Consider the following 20,861-nt stretch of genomic DNA (forward strand, 5'->3'; position numbering starts at 1 on the left):
TTTCTTGAACTTGAATTGTCAGCATCCTCAACTCTAATTTTCAACGACTTATTGAGACACCCTCCTATTACTGTTCTTATTATTTGTAGGGATATGTAAAAAATAACCCTGACTTAATTAGCACAGCTGGCTACTAGGGCCTTCGGTGCAACCCTCGTATGTATGTACTTATGTTCTGAACTAGAAATTAAGTTCACAAGCTCCAGTTCTCCCAGTATGTGAAAGTGTTTCTGCTAATTAGTATTTGCTTTTCTTTTTGCTATATTTTTGTATATTACTTTTCTTTATTTTAATCGCTACGAGACTGTATTTTTCAACTCACTTAGCCTTCTGTTTTTATAAGGGCAAACAAATCTAAAAAAGAGTACACCCCATTGTGTGTTATAGTGAAAGCAATTAGTGCTAATGAACTGTAAATTTATTGACAAAGGAAGTGTAAATGACTTTGACCGTCCCTAATGTCATCTGACACAATTGGAGAGAAAATTGTTACACTAGTTAATGAATATTGCTATCAGAAAACCTCTTAACTTGCTGCTCACTTGTGCAATAATTCTCTATGAATTAAACTATTCCGAGAGTCAAGCAGCAATTGGATACTTTGGATACTCTTTGGATACTTGGGAACAAGTAGAGAAATTACTGAGCTGATAAAAAAAACTACACAAGGGGTCCAAGAAGTATTTTCTTAACGTATGTAATATTCAGTGGGGGAAGATTGATATTACAGTTTTGCCGTTTCTAGAAAAGATCTCGATAATTGCAACTTTCCAGTTTGAGCAACCACCTCTGAAATTAATTAGTTTTGTTAACACGTTGGCTGCCACGTCGCTCGTTTTCATGCGACACCTAAATGTTACCCTGAGGCCACGTCGCACAATTTCATGCGACACGTAAATGTTACCCTGAGGCCACGTCACACATTTTTGTACATTTTAATATGGAATTTTACATAGAATTTGGATTCTCTGGCCTTTGGTGAACATTTTGGTGTATTTCCCATGGCCGTTGTGTATTCTTAATGGTATTTTTTTGGATAATAAAAAAGTTGTAAATTAAAATTTGTCTTTTTATTAATTCTTTTAAAAATTAATTAATTTATGTACAAAACAAATATAAAAATATATATGTATGTAAATTCAAATGGAAATCAGTAGAAAAATAATAAACTTAAAATTAAAAACTCAATTTTTTAATGGAGATCAGTGCAAAAATTTATTTTTCTGGTGGGAATATTTAGGAAAACATTCTACACATAGTTGCGGTTTATTGGGCAGTAGGTGGTGGTCCTTTTCAAGCTTTTTCTGGCTGTTACTCTATCAGCAGATTTTTTTTACATGGCATAACACAATACACAAGCACGCCTTATTGTTTTTCCGTTGTCGTCCTTTCTTTTTTCTATAAAATGTTTTCCTTTTCTTATGGGTTCTGGAGACATGAAGTCCAACAAAGCATTTGAAATCTCCTGCCGGAACTTAGTTATTGAAATTTGTTTGTTTGTTGCCTTTTTATACATTATAAAGGTATTTACGACAGACATTCCTAGTAACAGTTCAAAAACTACTTTGCGGTACCACTTAACACCTCTTCTGAGAGTGGTGGCGTAGGCGGTCATTTGATCGGATATATCAACACCTAATTTGGCTTTGTTGTAATCAATAACAGCAAGAGGTTTTTCAAAAGCTCGTTGCCTTCGCTTCCTGGTGGAAAACTAAGTAAAATAAACCAAAAATATCAAATACAAGACAAAAACTACAAAAAATTACTGTCGCACATTTGCATGCAACGTGGCCCCACAACATGTTTTATGATCTCCCAGGCCATGTCGCACGAAAATGTGCGACACAAAAAAACAATTATAACTGCAAAACTAGTGACCAAAATAAAGTCGCGAGTAGTCAAAACTTATTTTTAGGCACTAAGAAACAAAAAAGAACATAAATAAGTGGTTGGCCTCAGGTGACCAAAATTGTTAAATGACACTGCTACTGAACGATCAAAATTCTAAAAAGGCTTTGGCAGCCAACGTGTTAACTGAAAATCTACTGCATACAAAAAATACATAAATATATTCGCTCAATAATCGAACATCTATGGATTTTATATGTTTCAATATATTCAATGAGTCATTAATGAACTATTAAGCCCTGCAAAATATTAGGAAGATGAAAAAATGTAGAGGCGTTCTATAGCTGATGTAACCAACAAAACAAACGATTTAAGCAGCAAACCTGAAAATGATTCTTACAACTTCCCCCACGCAAATTGTACTTCTGGTACATACACCTGTACTCAAAATAATAGTTGTGCGATATATTGCAAACTTTTGGTTTTTTATTTATTTTGATTAATTTTTCTTTTTTTTAATTTTAGATAAAAATATTAGTCATACTACAAGAAAAAGTATATAACTCAAAGTTAGAAAGTGTGTACAAAATTTAAAAAAACTCAACCAATTTTTATTCGAATTTCAAACTTTTTACTCAGAATATATAGAAGAATTCCATGTTAGCACTTTATGTGCTTAGAATTTTTATATAATAAAGAGTAAGTTTAAAATGGCGAGCATCCGTTATATAGAGCATTGAGTTATAAGAATTTTGTTATATTATAAAAAATATTTTTATTAAAAAAAATAGAAAAAAATAACTTAAAAATAAAAGAATTAAATGTTGTAATATATCTCACTGCTATTATTGTGAACACAGGTGTACACATACATATGGTCATAGGTGCCCCCACGTCCATACGGAAAATGCAAGTTTTTTAAATAAATAATAAAAAATATTCAATTGTATGTGGTTTTTATTTCATAGACTAATATAACAAATACAAATAAAAATTTAAGCGTATTTTAAAACTCAAACTATTGACAATAGGAACAAAAAGTAAATATTCATGTGGTCATTAAAATATTGTAGGTACGAAATATAAATAGATATGATGCAAAAAGAACTTAGCAATTTTATTAAGAATACCAATTAAATTATCCAAGTTTAATCAGTAACCACTGCGTCCACCATCACTGTCAATGACTTTTCGTATTCGATTTGGCATAGAATTGATAATCCCACGGCTGCTTTCTGTGGGAGTGGAATATGATAGTTCCTATATTTTCCTATAAATCCTTCTTATTTTTGTATGTTTTTTTCTGATTAGACCATGTAAATGCCCCAAATGTTTTCATCGGAACATAGGTCGGGTGACTGGTTTAGCCAAACCATAACTTTAACATTATTTTGTAAAAACCGTTCACGTACTAACATTGAGGAGTATTTTGGGCCACTCTCTTGCATAAAAAACAAGAGAGGTAACAAGACGTCTTGAAGTATATTCTTGTAAATAAATTTGTCCTTTTTATTGGTTACGAGGGGAATAGCAAAAGAAGCATCCCCAAATCATTACGTTGTCTGACTGTTTTTTTCTTGTGAACCCCAGTAAGAACTCTTGTCCTTTAGGACAAGAATCATTTTCAAATAAATTTATTTTTATTTCATCGCTCCACAGTATGTTATACCATTTTTTCATACCCTCTGGCCCACACCATGACTTGTTTATCAAAACTTTTCCTCTTCCTTAGCTTGTTTCAACAGAAGAACTTTACAAACTATTCTATCTGGTGAATTACGATGTTGATTTCAGCTGCAATGACTTTTTATGACTTAAAAAAATCGCTCTTGGCAAGAGTCACAATTAAATTACCAGTATTGCAAGTTGTTCAAGTTGTTTTCTTTTTGCCACCAAGCCATTCTGTGGATTTTTTAGGCTTAAGGGCATTTAGAACAAAATATTTGGACCGTCCAAGTGGCTCAGCGATAAATTTATAGGTTTTTTTTTTCGCTGTGCACGACCCAGCACAGAAATTCATATTAATTATTAGTTATTAAATGAACTAACTCGCAACTCAAGTAACATTCAATATTTTTCAATTAATTAGTTAAAATGCAAGACTTATCCGCAAAGTACATATTCTAGCACAAAATTAAACTTTGTGAAAATAACCAATTGACGACTCAATACATCGGGTATTTTAAATTCACAACGAAGTAGTGATGCCATTTGTAAAAAAGCGAAGTTTCAAGAATAGCTTTAAATCGATAGATACAGGCAGTGTACCTATTGTAATGGCGTTAGGTGTAAGTACATACATAAATACATATACAAAATGTGCACCTCACTATTTTCTATTTCCATAGGTACATATAAAATTTCAAATGCAGGGTTTCATCTTGAAAGTTGTAAATCAGAATTTAAAGATGAAAACGCCAACAATAAAATTATTTAACCGGCAAATAATATTAAATTATGCACTTCTATTCGAGTGGCTTCGTTATGTATTTCATTTTGCTTCCTACATTTCAAGTTAGCATTCATTTGCTAATAAGTGTTGAACAGCCCACACTGGGCAAACAAAAATATAGGTATAAATATGTATGTGCTTATATGTATATGAACACAGAGCTGTATTTGTATACAAATTTATACAATAGTAAATGCAAAATATTCTGAGAGAATCTTCTAAGCAATATAGTACGTTTTCGGCGTGTTCACATTTTTGTTTTTTTTTCCATACAGATTTACCACAGTTGAGCTTTACTATCTATTGCACACATATCTCTTTTCATATGAGAGTAAAAAAGTTTAATTTTGTTGGACGGTGTAATAATTTGTAAATATTATTAAAGCACATACGAGTGTGGGTCAATTATACCTTGAAACTTAGAACATATAGTGTTGCCACCCAGTTTTGTCAGCTCAAATCCAATATTTTGCTTCTCTGAAAGCATCATTCCAAAGAGCCCACCTTGAGTTACTGACTGATCTGTCAAATAGTTTTATTTTAACAGCCCAGACGTTTATTCGTAAAAACAGGAAAGATGCGCTGACTGTTTTGGCGTCATCAGAAAACACCAGAAACTAAGAAACAGTTACTGTTTTTTTGTGGTTGTTTTAAAAGCATTAAACATTTCCCATAAGCTTTTAGTTTAATGCTTTCAACATCACGCTGAAGTGACAGTCTTCAGTCGGATATAAAGTCGTGTTGTTCTGGTAGCCTTTAATCGACTATTCTGTGTACGACAAAAAAGTGGGCAAAGCCCTTGATATCACATAATGAGACGAAGTAGAGGAATACCGAGGTGGATCTGTCGGCCAATAAGATTATGGTCAATTCTTTGGAATGCCCTTGGAGTCTTCGGCTACCTTCCAGATAGTAAAAGCGATCATATAGGCGCTGATTAAGCAGAGTTGTGGGATAGATTCGATGCCGCTTTGCAGAAAAGATATGGAGAGAAATAGCCTGGACGATATACCTCCGTAGTCGTAATGGTAAAAATGCATAAACTAGTTTACAAACTGCTTCCTATTCCAGCAAATTTCATGGATTTAGCCTTAGCCCCTCTGCAACTATCTCCAATTATGACAAGTTAGCTTGACAGTGTGGAAAATTTCAACTACCTGAATGTGTTAATAGACAACAACAACGATGTAAGCAATAAGAAACTGATGACAGCCAACTGTCGTAGCAATATAAAAAATTGCTCAGATCAAACTCTCTCTCTAGAAACCGTAAGCTTACCATACGAGTATATCATTCGATGGTAACGCCAGTACTTATGCTGGAAACAGTCACCTATGTAAACGCAGTCTCCTGTCAGTTGTTACGATCAAACTAATGAGAACCCCATGAAAATAAAAAATTACTTCCTTCCGTATCGTAGTATCGTAGATTTTATCGCAGGATTTTTGAAAATTCCGGTAGAACCCTGTCAGCTGATTGCTCTCTCACCACACAGTGTTGCCAAGCAGTACATTTCGAAATCTTTTACAAAATAAACTTAGAAAAATTATAATTTTTATTAGAATAACTTAAAAACACTGTTGAATAATGTTAATTATAAATAAATGAACTATTTGCATTTGTTGGTTTTTGGCTTTGGTTTATTAAACAATGAAAAATTGTAACTGATAATGCGGATGTGTGAAAAAGTGTGTAAGCAAAAATATCAATGGCAACATTGTGTAGATACAACCAAACACATACACACACAAACTGATGTATTGTGTAAATATGTAGCTAAAAAAAAGCAGTTGTTCTCTACGGGATGAGTTTTGCTCAGTTTTGTGCTCGTTAGGGGCTGCGGTAAGGGACTACGTACGTAGGTCACTGTTTTCAGCATTACACGCGGTGCTGAGAGATGGCCCATAACACTGGCAGAAGAAGAAAGATTTCAGATTTTTAAGCGCATTATCTTAAGAAAAATAATTGCTCTCATATGAGATGACAGCGGCGATTGTCGGGTGCGGTACAACAACGAGCTGTTTAGCCTGTGCAAAGCCCGGACTTCATAAAGTCTAAAATACGATACCTCTTGACTGAGTTAAATGGAAGAGGATCATTCAGGAAGCTAAAGCTCACCACTAGCTGCAATTCTGATGGATGATGATGAATTGAAAAAACGTTCGATGAACTATATGGAGATAAAAGAAAAAAATACCTCTTTTTAAGCGAATAGTGTTCTTTATTTCTATTTTAAAAGTCTCATTGTCCCTCGTATGTCAAAGCAGCTGACAACTTTTATGGCAGAACTTTTCTCAAAGCCGCGGGGATAGTAAAACGTTGGGTGCACATTATTTTATAAAATACATGTTAAGACAATTTTTGGATGAAATTAAATATGGTTCAAAACAAATAAAAAAAATTAAATCGATTCCTTATCCGCAATGACATGTCTTCTTAATATGCTTAATAGGGCGGGTCGATTTAAAAACCGCTCATTGCTCTGTGAAAATCGTATTCTAGGGTTCAAAATAAGAAACTTTGCCGAAGGAACCATAACTCTAAAACGAATTCTGATGTCCCCCAATTTGGGTCGAACTTTTGGGTAGGGGCAAATTTTGAAAAATCCCACTTTGCCCCATTTAGAGTGCTCCAATCGAGTCCAAATGTATGACCGACCCCCACTAACTTTGGACGACCGATCCACCCATGCCAGTGGCCCACCCCCTGGAACTCCCCTGGGGGATTCCCCATACAATCATTTCAAAATATCACCATTTTTGGCCTTTACATGAAAAAATCAGCTAAATGGCTATGTTTTTTCTTTATTTTTTTTTATTTATAATAATATTTATTATTTATTTATAATAATATCTATTTTTTCTCTTAAGAAATTTATTTAGTCAGAACATATGTAAATGAAAAAAATAATTTAAGTGAGTTATAGAAAAGAAACTAAAAAGTTCGACCCAAATTGGGGGACATCAGAATTCGTTTTAGAGGTATGGTTCCTTCGGCAAAGTTTCTTATTTTGATCCCTAGAATATGATTTTCACAGAGCAATGAGCGATTTTTTTGCCTCCCCACAAATCGACCCGGCCTAATGCTTAGCCCCTACAAAGTCATTAATAGGTTAGGAAAAATAAAATATATTTTTTGTTACATCTGGAAAATCTATTTTTATTAAGCTTCACCTCCAAGCAAGAGTCACATCTGCGGTGGTCATGTCGCTCATTTGCTGCAAGAGTGACATGAGCCGAGAACCCCACAAAATAACTGTTAGCGCGAACTGTTACTCACTCTCAACGGGTACTGCCGAATGTGGATGAGACTAATCGAAAAAAGGCGGTAAATTAAAGCAGAGCGCAGCTATAAGATAGCAGAAATATTAAATAAAGTAGTCTCGCAATTAAGGGACGGCATTACGTTTCAAAAAGATACGAGCAGGGGGGAAAAATCGGAACAGACTGTCAAAACATTTTTATTTTTTATGAACTCAATACACTATCCAATGATCAGCGAAGCAGTGATTCCAACGATTCCATTGTGGTGCGTTTACAAATGAGGCAAGCTCTGGTAGACCAAACGTCGAAAATGTTGTTAAATTTATAAAAATCGTACAGTCATTCCAAAATATGTGCCAATTTCTTGGTTAAAATAAAGCAAAAAAGTGTTAAGAACTTTTTACTTTACCTATACTTAAATATTTATTATTTATTACTTATTTTCGACACCATAAAATCCAAAAACAAAGAACTTAATACTCAATGCATGAGTTTTAAAAATAAATCAACAGTTTGAATTCAAAGGTATTGTTGTTTTTATTTAACTAAAAACTTAATAATCATAAAAAGTTAATCTGCAGATCGATAACTTGACACTGTGTCCACACATAATTGAAAACTTCCTTTGTTTACATAATCCATAACACACGAAACGAACAGCAACAAGATGTACAAAGAAAACAACGATAATCCCATTAAATCGTTAAACAATTCAACAATTCTTAAGCGCCAAAACCATGCGCGAGCATTTTGTTCAATTCTAATATAATTGTATGATTGTACATATGTATCACTTACCCACCAAACAATTTATTTAGCTTTTATACCGAAAACGAACGTCAAGTTTAAAGACCTTTCCGAAATCGAAATTCATGTATTCGTAAAAGTGGTAAGAATTTTGCATAAGAGTGTTGATATGACTTCGTAAAGAAATGGCTTCGCTAAACCGCTTCGAACCGAATTTGCGTGTACGAAATCATTTTACTTCAATATTTACAAAATCGTTTCGAAATTTTCTTAGCGAAATCTTTTTGAATCTGTCAATTTGTCCACATTTATTTTTATTTTTTAATTCAGACCTCACCAGGCACAATCAAGAGTTCCTGAAGACGATTTCTAATTGAGCCATATTTTAATTAAATAGCGAAACCAGAAAGAATCAAAATTTTTACGTTGAAAGCATCATCTAGGAGCGCTTTTTGAAAGGCCCTTTATAATAAAAAGCAAAATGTCACTTTTCTTAAATTTGAAATGATTTGTAGTTTGCCACTTGAGTACAAATCTGCACATAAAAAAATCCAGGTTATTTCATGTAAGAAGAAAAAGTCACTTACTCCACAATTTTAGGTCTACATTCCGGGGTCTTTCTATCTTCCACGTTCACGCGTTGATTAGGTCAACCTTCTAGTGGATACGTGGAATATCTTAAAACTCTTACACTGTTCCGCCTTTCTACCTAACATAATTTTTCAGGGCGAATTAGGTATGAACAAGATTTGTTCGTTTGTACGTATGAACTTTGTACTTATTTTTTGCTTTGTTGAAACACTATCCCATCATATGGTGACAGTATCAGCCATCAGCCATTTTACATTTTTAATTTGTTTTTGCTGGATATAAAGGCTAAACTCTAAATCCTAATTTCCTAAACTCTTCCTAATACTTATATCACTGCCTTCTCTATTCTATATTTACTGCCTTCTCGAAAATTACATATGTACTACGAGGGCTTATATTTATATTTTGGGTCTAACTATGAACAAATTAACATTAGTGGTTGGAAACGATTTTATTGTTTTTCAAAATATTCTCCATGAAGTCAACCAAAAATGTCAGCCCAAAAATGTTCATAATTTAAATTCATATTTTTTTTGTCGAGATGAATTTTTAAAGCCACTGTAAACAGCACTAATGTAACTCACACTTGAAAACGTTCCAAATGTGTTTACGTAAAATATGTCAAACTAGAAGTGATCAAGATCACAATTATAAAAATAGCGACCCTTGTATTTTGGCCTATACTGGATGTCTAAATAGTGCATTGCAGTTGTCTAACTAGATTTTTTGCATTTCTTAGGCGATGATCAGAAAAACTATACTTTACTAACCCACTTTTTACAACATCAGTAAGAAGGGCACCCGAATCTGGTTATGATTTGATTGTCTAGATGCAGCCTCATGGAGTTTAAGAAAACAGTTTAGAATATATCTAAGAATTATATTCCTGCTAGTCGTGGAGGCTAGCTAACTACTAACAGGACCGATTTCTGGCCCATTTACCTATTATCGTAGAATTTAACATTAATGTTCTCTCTCAAGTAACAAGGCACTTCAAGTCACAGAGCTAAGATCATTCAAAAACGCTCTTATTAAAATTGTTTCGAATGTTAGAAAATACACTGGCACACGTGTACTCGTATCAAATGGATAAAGATGGAGGATTATTTTGAAGTGAATATGAATAAGAGCTCCATATACCCGGGTATCGAGCAGTGTGACTAGCTCGAAAGTCGTGCATTGCTCAACTGCTCAAATGTTTTTTCGAAATTTTCGAGATTTTGAACAAGTTGAGCAGCTAAATAAAAAATTTTCAATTTTATTTATCATAGTTTCTTTAGTCTTCCAACAACGTTAGCACTGTGCATAAATAATTTGTAAACCTTAAAAAGTGACTAAAAAGTAAAAGTAATCAAAAGCTCGATATACTCGAGCTTATTCTCAAAAATTTTCGTCTAATAAACATCCAACAGATGTGCGAGTACTCGTCGGTCATTTGCCCGGCTTGTTCGAAAATGTGCTAGCAAAATCGAGAGCTCTATTATGAATGGGTATTTAAACTTTTATCAGCTCATTGAACGAATGGCGTACAAATTTGCTTACATATTCTAGAAATTTTCCTTTCAGTTCTTTAATCAAGAATTCAAAAATTTCTTAACGGGCTTCCGGTGTTAGATTATTAAAAAAGTTAATAAAAATTCAATTCCCTCAACACTTCCTATAAAATTTCCACAGATAATTGTTTATCTTTTTCATAAAAATATGAAAAAAATTATATCCTTAACATACCTTTGCATTTAATTTAATTTGGAATAGACAACCAGAAAACCCTAGAAACGTTCTATACTATTCTGAAAAAAAAAATCGGTATAAAAGCTCATAAATATTGAATGGAATTAATGGGCCAACTTAGTAATTCACAATCGTGACTTCAAAATAAGTACACACACGCATATAAACTATGGGTAAATTTATAAATAAAGACTAGTTTTTCTGTGTATTCACTAATTTGCTAGTGCAAGCCGGCGCCATGGATTTTTAATTCAAGTTTAAACGATTCACTCTGATACACATTAACTACACATTTATCTACTGATATTGTAAATATTTATGAGAATTATAAATGTACATGCGGCTGCGAAAATATATGCTCATGAATATATCTATAAAAGAAGAAATCAAAAGTAATAAGTATAAGAACGCAAAACTAGTTTTATAGCTTACGCAGCTGGTGTAAAAACCAAATGTCTCACATTTGTCAACAAAATGGATAATTTTTTTTAAAAGAATCAATTAAAAAGATAACATCTTAATCATAACACATCTTGAGTCTATTTAACAATAAAAGGGGATATAGGTACATTAGACCGGGTCGGTTGCCATACAAAAAACAAAAATTATGGAAAACTAGCTGAAACGGCTGATACCATAAGCATCTCAAATTAATCGGTATATGAATAGGTAAATATCAAAAATCTCTACCAAAAGTTATTGCTCCTATTTAGATTGGAGTATATTTACTTGTACACATGTTTCTTTAAGCGAAATCGAACCAATTCACTTAAAAATGGTTCAATCGAATTTGTATAACAAATTTGCAAATAGCAACAACAAATTTGAAAATACCGCCTGTTGAAACGCAATAAAGAGACACACACATACATATGTACATAAGTATGTCGGATATTAAAGCTTATATAAACATTGAATGGTTTTTGACAAATTTTTATTTAAACAAATTTTTGCCACTTATCAAAATTAATTGATTTTGAATATTTAAATTTTTTTAGACCAACCAAAAAATCCAACACAACAACTTGTCTATGTTATTTATAAAATCTTAATTGGTAATTATTGAATGTTAACAAATTAACAAGTTCGTTGCATGAGAATGACAGTAGGCGCATATAAGATATTATATATAGAGTATATATAATATAAGACATGTTACTAAGAAAATGTATGTATGTATGTGTGTAAGTGTATCCGATAGAAAAAATTGTGGAGATTTGTTTTTTAGATGCAATTTAGATATTTTTGGTTTGCCTTTCTGGCATCTAAGTTCTTGAAACCGTAACTAATGTTCAGAAATACTGTCGCTAATATTTCAAGGTGTTCGAATAAGGTTTAACATCACTTAATAAGTAGTTTCCGTATTGCCTAAAATAGCGCATAAAACGTAAAATAATGGTTTATTGAAAATTCGAAATTATTCTTTTTAAATTGTGATATAGTCGTGTAAGCGATTTTCATAGACAAAACACATACGGGTACGTTTGTAAGCTCCATTTCCTTCATGATTACACATATAGCGACGATGACTGCGAGTCTTTTCATTTTTTGTGTTCAATTGTAGTCCTCCATGTCTTATCTGAAAAATAGCAAAATAAAAATATTGATTTCGGGAAGTTTATTTATTTAACTAGGAAATGCAATTGTGATACATGGGTTGTTCCAAATTAGCTTTGTTCATCAATGTAATTTCTACAACTACTTATTACGAAAGTATATTTAAAAATATATACCTACATATATAAGAGTATAAGGGTCTGAAAAATTCGAGCTACTCCTTCTTATAAAGCCAATAATGGAATGCGCTTTAGATAGAATAAAGTCTATATGATTAATAAATTTAAAACGTGCATCAAAACCCCTAGATCTTTGATTTCTTGAAAAGATTGAAGTATATCATCATCATCGATGGTATAAAAGTAGGGATGATGTTAGTTATTTTTGAAAACGAGAGACACTGCACCCATTAACTAACCTGTTAACATCAGCTTGAAGTTTATTTATTGTCGCCTTCAAAATAGGCTCCATTCGAAGCAATACACATATGCCAACGATTAATCCAGTCATCAAATCACCTTTTAAACGCGAATTCTCCTTAATGACCTCTATCAACTCAAAGCGGCGTCCGCGGAGTGGCAATTTAAGTTTTGGGAAAAGGAAAAAGTCACAGGGGGCTAAATCCGGTAAATACGTTGGTTGTTCGATGATATTTGTCGAATTTTTGGTCAAAAAAGTGTTCACAATATAAGTCTTGTAAGACGTTGCGTTATCATGGTGCAAGATCCATGAGTTTTCTTTCTACAAATTGGGCCATTTCTTACGCACATTCTCTCTCAAACGTCGCATAACTTCAAAATAATATTCTTTATTTACTGCAGAACCACTTGGAACGGATTCCGAGTGCACAACACTATGATAATCAAAGAAAACGAGTGGCATGACTTTCACTTTTGACCGACTTGTGCGTGTTTTTAGAGGTTTCGGCTCATGTGGATAGCGCCATTCAGCCGTCTGTTGACTGGTTTCAATGTCAAACTCATGAATAAACGTTGGGTCCGAATTCACTTGCTCAAGCATGTCTTCAGCCATATTCTTCCGATGAATTTTTTTCAATAAAATCAACGCCCTTGGAACGAGTCGAGCTGCCAGGCGTCTCATGTCCAATTGATGATGTAAAATGTAGCGAACTGATTCATGAGACACGCTAAGGTCACGAGCTACCTCTCTCAAATCATTTAAGTTTCCCAGCAACATTTCTTTGACTTTTTCGACGCTTTCATCCGTTGAAGACGTTGATGGACGACCAGATCGGGGCAAATCTTCCACGACTTCTCGGCCCTCTGCAAAAGCCTTATACCACTCGTAGACCCGTGTTTTTGATAAAGCACACTCGCCATAGGCTTTCTACAATATTTTCAACGATTCGGCACACGAAATCCCGTTCAAAATACACAATTTAAGACAAATTCTTTGTTCGATATTTTTATCCATAGTGAAAATCGCGGAGCACACCTGCGGTTGACTGATATAAGTAAGTGCCAAAAACAAACTAATTGACAAATCACGCTCAAACTCTGCGAGACTATAGAGGACAGTTGTACCAACATTCCATCAAAAAAGAAATTAGACATATTGTAACGCGCGCTTTTTAAATGAACAATTCCCAATATTTTTTGACGGAATGTACAATATATCATAGATCAAAGAACCCAATATACTTCCTGGAGGTACACTAGAGGTCTCTGAAAAAGGAGCAGAAGAGGCACCATCAACAGACACTACACACAATGTCTATTACATACTCCATATAAGTAAGATCGCAGCCAATCTAGAATAACTGAGTGAGAACCCAGCTATAGAAGTTTATTTATAAAATTGTATGCCATACTTTATCGAAAGAGAAAGCTGCCATACAGTATTCAGTGAAAACGGCTAAGTTGGAAAATGTGGACCTACCTGTAAAAAAACTATGCTGGTATGGTGATATGATACTTTTAATTGCAAAATACATCTTTCAAAGATGTTTTCAACTAACTTAGATACTGATGGCAGCTTTAAAATTGGTGTGCAATTCATAAAGTATCCCCAGGCTAAGGATTTACTGAAAATTAACTTGAGAGGCAGAGCGAGAGAAGAACAATATTTGAGAATAACAACTAAGAGGTCATCAGCATCTCTTTTTGTAGAGGAATTTATGGCTAAAATACCCTTTTCAACATCTTCCAAAGACCGACTCAAAAACCCAAAGTTAAAAAGGCGTTAGCACCTAAAAGACAAACTTAGCTTGAACCAGGTTCATTATTACCAAAATTTGCTTTAAAAAATCAGCAAACAGGTTTACTACTTCACAAGGGGTGATATCTAATTTATAATTCAGAAAAACACAACATATGGCACACTTCAAGGTGAAGGAGATTTGTTCTGATAACTTCGAGCTTATTTATTCAAAATAGTCCCCTTTGGCTTCGGTACACTGTTTTGCGCGATCTAAAAGCATTTCAAAAGAGTATTTCAGGTCATTGAGCGGAATGTCCTTCAGGATGTCGGTACAACACTTTTGGATGGCCTCTACGGACGCAAAACGTTTTCCTTTCATAGCCAAATGCAATTTCTCAATTGGTAGAAGTCCCAGGGAGTCGTATCAGGTGAATACGGTGAGTGATTGTCGGTAAAAATAGGATTTTCAGTCAAAAAATCAGTCACAAGAGTGAATCGATAGGATGGTGCATTATCATGCAATAAGCGCCAGCTTCCTCCTTCGCGGTATTCAGGGCCAATTCGACGAATGCCATGCAACAAACGCTTAAAAACGCCAAGATAGAAAATTGTGCTGACGGTTTGGCCCATTGGCACGAACTACATGTGGACAATTCCCTTGGAATTGTAAAAATAAATTAGCTTGATTTTTGATTTTTCCAAATGTGATTTTTTTGGTGGTGGCTCGTCTGGGGCCTTCCATTCGGCGCTTTGACGCTTAGTTTCAAATTCATGTTGAAAGCACAATGTTTCATCACCAGTTACAATGTTGTAAATGAAGTTGTTGTCTTTTCGGCCCTCTTTAATGAGGTCTTTCGAATGTTGAATTCTGAGCAATTTTTGCAAATAATGTTTTGGAGATATTCTACTCCGATTCCATGAATTTCAATGATGATTTCGGTTAATTTTTGATAAATTTATAAACAATTTCGATGGAATTTCCGTGATTACTGATTTTGGGCGGTCCATATGTTCATTGTCATTTATGTCCTCACAACCATCTCTGAAACGTGTAAGCCACTCTTGAACTCTGGCACGAGATAGACAATCATCGCCATAAATTTTTCTCATTAATTCAAATGTTTCGTTAAACGTTTTACCGATTTTAAAACAAAATTTTGATATTAGCTCTTTGTTCGAAACTCGTTTTTTTACCGATGACACAAACATACTGGCACTTTAGACGCAATAACTTCGCTTCCACTGAGTGTATAATGTATAAAATAAATAGAGAGATTAAAAAAAAGAATGTTGAAACATTACTTAACTTCCTCCTTTTTGGTTAATTTGAACTTCTTAGAGAATTTGTTGTGCTTTCTTTTAAGCTGCGTTTGATACGAGCAAGTATGTACTGTCTTTTTTTAATTAAAGGGATATTTATGCGACAGATCTCAACCACTTAGGCTTAAAAATATAAAAACATTGGGCAATGCCCGAATCTGTGAATAATATTTCCCAGTTAACTTCAAGTATAGAATTATCAACTCGTAAAAACTCACAGTTATTGTAGTTAAAGGCTCATTTTTATTTTTATTTTTCATTTCCCACCACTATAGAATTTAAGTTTCGATTCGTACTTGCTCGTTTTTATACTTTCAAAAATCTTGATAAGACACTTCAGTAGATGCAAACCGGAATTTATTTACTTCATTCAGGCAGTAAATTTTCATAACACCATGTTGTTGGTATCAGTGCCGCACCATATTTAAGATCACACACAGCCCTGGAAGCTTTCGAAATAAAATTCAATAAATTAATTAATAAAAGAGTGACATGCCAACTTAGCACTGATAAGTTTACCCAATAAAGTTCATACAATATGATTATGCATATGCATATGTAAATACATACATACATAAATGCATACATCTGTATAATGAAATTGATATTGGAGTAATGACCCAACTAGTCGCATAAATTAATTGTATGCTTTCTTTCTTTATTTTCTTTCAGATGCACGCGGTCAGCATGTAACCCACCCAATTACAATGAAATGAATGCACACGACAAATGCGTTCACTACACACACACATCTACATGCATACAAAGTGTATAAGCTTATGCATATATACTTTTGCGTATAAGCTTCAGCTGCATTTATGCAAAGAAATATAAATGTCAGTAAAGCTATTTGAATGAAATTAGTCTCAGGTACCGTTAAATGTTACAAGCACAAACGCCAAACCTCAGGAAAGAAAAGAAGAAAACAAACAACCAAAATCGACCGGCCAACCAACCGACCGACCATTCAATAAGTCAATCAGTCAGCAGACTATAAAGTAAGAGCAGTTACATAGTCAAAATGGACTCACGCATCGGACTGGATTACATTGTCGAGAATCGTGAATATATTTCGAAATTGGGCACTGCACTAGACACCAGTAATGCTGTCGTTAAGAAGCAAGTTTTCGAATTGTTATCCGCGTTGTGCGCCTACAACGCCGACGGTTATGCTCGCGCTATTGAAACATTAGAATTTTACAAGGTAAGTTCAACTGCGCGTGCAATGTGCAATAAAGTATTGTCAATAATAAAATAAAAATACCACCAGCTCATACATACATATATGCGTGTGCATGCGCAAGCATTGATATGTATGTACATAATATTTATGTATCTATGAATATGAATGCAAGTATTTGGTAGAGGATGTGTCCCATAACCATTACATTTGCGATCTCAATTATCAGTTACCATTGATAAGATCGTTAGCACGATAAAAGGTCTGCTATAAGTTCTTATAAGAAATAAGTATAACTTGCGGAAGAATATAGGTTAAGTTGAGCAAACGATTGCACACTTTCACATATGCATACATGTATAAATACATATATATGTACGTACGCCAGAATTACTTGTATTTACACCATGTTATCACATTCGAAATAAAACAACAATAGTCAAGTTAAAAGTGTCAACTACGAAAAGCGGCGATAGCGTTCGGCGGATCCCGAAATTATAGAATTTATAGCAACATTTTTTTTCTGATAGCGGCCACCACACGGCAAGTGTCTAAGTTTATTTCTGCCCTAAAAAAAACTCTCATAAAAACCAACTGCCATTTGGAGGGACAACATCAAACGCGCATTACAAATTGGAGGGGAAGCTTTTGGCCGACCTTTTTGATCCAACAAAGGATGTATGTGCCAATTAAGACAGTGAAAAATAAATATTCTATACATGTCACATCTACACCTAAATTTATAGGATTTTCTTATCGAACTGAGTTAATATAGGGTTTTTCAGTAAGAGCGCTTCAACTTTTGAACTGTTTTGAATAAAACACAAACGGTTTGACTTTTTTAACTAATTTTTTTTTATTATCGAGTTTGAACATATACATTTAAGTATGAAATTTGATTTCTTTTGCATGACCACCGCGTGAACGTTTTACGAAGTCCAATTGTTGAACCCAATTTTCGACCACTCTTTTGCATAAATCGGCCGAAATTCCAGCAATTTCGCGTTCAATATTGGCTCTGAGCTCACAAATCGTCGCCGGCTTGTTACTGTAGACCAATGACTTCACATAACCCCAAAACGGGACGGCTTGTTAAATAGACCGTAAAATGGCCGTAATGCTCTACAGCAGCAACAGAACGATTATTTTCATAAAAAATTTGCACGATTTGCAATCGTCGCTCAAGTGTGTAGCGTTCCATGAGGAAATGTATAATAATGAAGTTTACAAATGACAAGCGAAAAATAAAAAATATTGCGTCGTTCGCTCTCCCTATCGGAAAAAAGTTGAAGCGCACCTGTTGAACAACCCTATATTAATAAGCGGCGCTGTTTGTCTGTTGCGGATTTGTTCACGCACTCTTACACTAACGTCAGATGTTAACCACGTCACTAACGTGAGCAAAGATAAGAGTTTAGTTAACCAAGTCTAAGATATCATTTTATTTAACTTAGGTCAGCCTTCCATACCGTACCGCATTAAACGGTATTCATCGGAAGTCTCTTATTCTTCTCCTTATTTGGCGCGATAACCGCTTACGCGATTTTGGCCGAGTTTAACAAAGCGAGCCAGTCGTTTCTTTCTCGTGCTAACCGGCGCCAGTTGAACACATTAAGTGAAGTCAAGTCCTTCTCCACCTGATCTTTCCAAGGCAAAGGAGGAATCCTCTTTCTCTGCTACCACCAGCGGGTACCGCATCGAATACTTTCAGAGCCGGAGCGTTTGTATCCAGCTCATACAGCTTATCGTTCCGTCGCCTGCGATATTCCCCGTTGCCAACATGCAAAGGTCCAAAAATCTTACGCAAAATCTTTCTCTCAAACACTCCAAGCGTAGCTTCATCTGATGTTGTCATCGTCCACGCTTCTGCGTCATACATTAGGACGGGCATGATGAGAGTCTTATAGAGTGTTAGTTTTGTTCATCGAGAGAGGACTTTACTGCTCAGTTGCCTACTTAGTCCAAAGTAGCACTTGTTGGCAAGAGAGATTCTGCGTTGGATTTCAAGGCTGACATTGTTATCGGTGTTAATGCTGGTTCCTAAATAAACGAAGGCTTTTACAACCTCGAAATTATAACTGTCAACAGTGATGTGGGTGCCGACACGCGAGTACGCCGACTGTTTGTTTGATGACAGGAGGTACTTTGTTTTGTCCTCGTTCACCACCAGACCCATTCGCTTTGCCTCTTTATCCAGTTCGGAGAAGGCAGAACTAACAGCGCGGTTGTTAAGGCCGATGATAACAATATCATCGGCATACGCCAACAATTGTACGCTCTTATAAAATATTGTGCCTGAGCGATTAAGTTCTGCGGCTCGTACGATGCTCTCCAACATCAGGTTAAAGAATCGTGTGACTTCGAGTGACAACGAGTCACCCTGTCTGAAACCTCGGAGAGGTCCTTCCCAATTCTGACGGCGCTGCTGGTGCTGAACAACGTCATATTGCATAGCCGTATTAGTTTTGTGGGGATACCAAATATCGAAAGTCTCTTACCACCTTCCTAAATTCCTGGCCCCCAAATGGCATCAGGGGAATCAAACCACCACCTATCTCAGACGAGAGCTTCAGCTGCCTTACGAATCAGATGTGAAGATACCATTCATGATACTAATCACCTAATCACTTGCTTCCTTAAACCCAATCACGTAACACCCTTCTCCAACCCGTCGAAACATTTTTCTTGAATTCATCGTTAAATGAGATGAACGATGACGATCAGTGGCTATCCCGTACTAGCAGGGCTTGATAAAATGCTACAACAACCAGAAACTCATGTAACTGATGAGTTTCTATTTAAAATGAGAAAGCCAGGCTACCGAAAGTGTGATGCAAAAACGCATCCTTCGTACAAATGTAAACCATGAGGAGACGATGAAAAATATCGCTGGTGCAATCGTGATGACGTGCTGAATAACAATCTTGTAAGCCGTCTTCGATTCGCCACTTCTCTGCTAGCTTGACTAAAAATTTGCATGTGAAAGCAACAACCAAGATTCGTTACCTTATAAAACTAGCATAACTCACTACATTCAATGCTGCCAACTCTCTTTTCTGATATTAGGCAAGTTTCAATACGAATTCCCATTAAGTATCTCCAAAAAAATGTCATTTTTGGTAGCTCTTTCCTAGTGCGGCTAGCGTATGCTTCTACGAAAACTAAGTTAAGCCTAAGACTTGGCTAACACAGCTCTAAAAGAGACGGATTCGATGAACGTTAGTGGCTAGGTTTAGTCTCGCAACAACTTGAGAACGGTTTGACGGATTTTGATAATTCATTTTTTATTCTCTTCGTCTGGGTGGTTTAAAAAAACCCAAAGGCACAGCCCAAAAACTTGAAAAATCGAAATGGAATATGAATGAATCAATAATATATTATAAGCATAAGTAATATGTGGAACTTTTTAAAATAATTTTTTTATAATATTTTCTTTAAACAGAATCTCAAAAATGAGCGTTATCGATTCAAAATCGTCATAAACGAACTGGAAAAAACGTCCAATGTTGAATACCAAGTTGCCTTACTGGCATTCATCAATTGCGTGATTATATCAGCATCAAATCTACAAGATCGTATTAGAATACGCAATGAATTTATCGGTGAGTGTAATTTAGAATAAAAATAATATTATAAAAACATATAACATAATATTTTAGAATTATATTATACTAAAATATAGAATAAAAATAATATAATTGTATAATAACATATAACATAATAACTTCCCAAATCCAGTACTAACATAACTATTGGTATTCTAACGGGCCTCCAGGCGGAAGTTATGGAAAGGGGCAAACAGTGTAGTCTAACTTACTTATACTATAAACATAATGTAATACTTAGGTAAACACAATTTTCGGAAATTGACCGCTTTCGGCCAAGCGAAGCAACTCTTTCGCTCTCTCAAGTCTGACTTGTTGCTGCTTTGGTGTGAGATCATGCCTTTTGGATCGAGTAATGGTGCGATAAACAAAAGCTTTATTTACTTTAAGGTGCTCGAGTTCACCAA

General features: G+C 34.8%; 1 protein-coding gene across 8 annotated transcripts in view; it reads left to right on the forward strand.

Moving 5' to 3' along the window:
* LOC129241111 (formin-J) overlaps positions 1–20,861 on the forward strand; it is a 165,250-nt gene that overhangs the window by 85,746 nt on the left and 58,643 nt on the right. For all 8 annotated transcript variants that reach the window (XM_054877281.1, XM_054877282.1, XM_054877283.1 and 5 more), the window contains 2 exons: positions 16,342–16,873; positions 20,292–20,451. In XM_054877281.1, the coding sequence (XP_054733256.1) occupies positions 16,691–16,873; positions 20,292–20,451 (343 nt within the window). In that variant the 5' untranslated portion in view covers positions 16,342–16,690. The remainder of the gene's footprint in view (positions 1–16,341; positions 16,874–20,291; positions 20,452–20,861) is intronic.

The sequence above is a fragment of the Anastrepha obliqua genome, chromosome 3, assembly GCF_027943255.1.
Source record: "Anastrepha obliqua isolate idAnaObli1 chromosome 3, idAnaObli1_1.0, whole genome shotgun sequence".
Classification (NCBI taxonomy): domain Eukaryota; kingdom Metazoa; phylum Arthropoda; class Insecta; order Diptera; family Tephritidae; genus Anastrepha; species Anastrepha obliqua.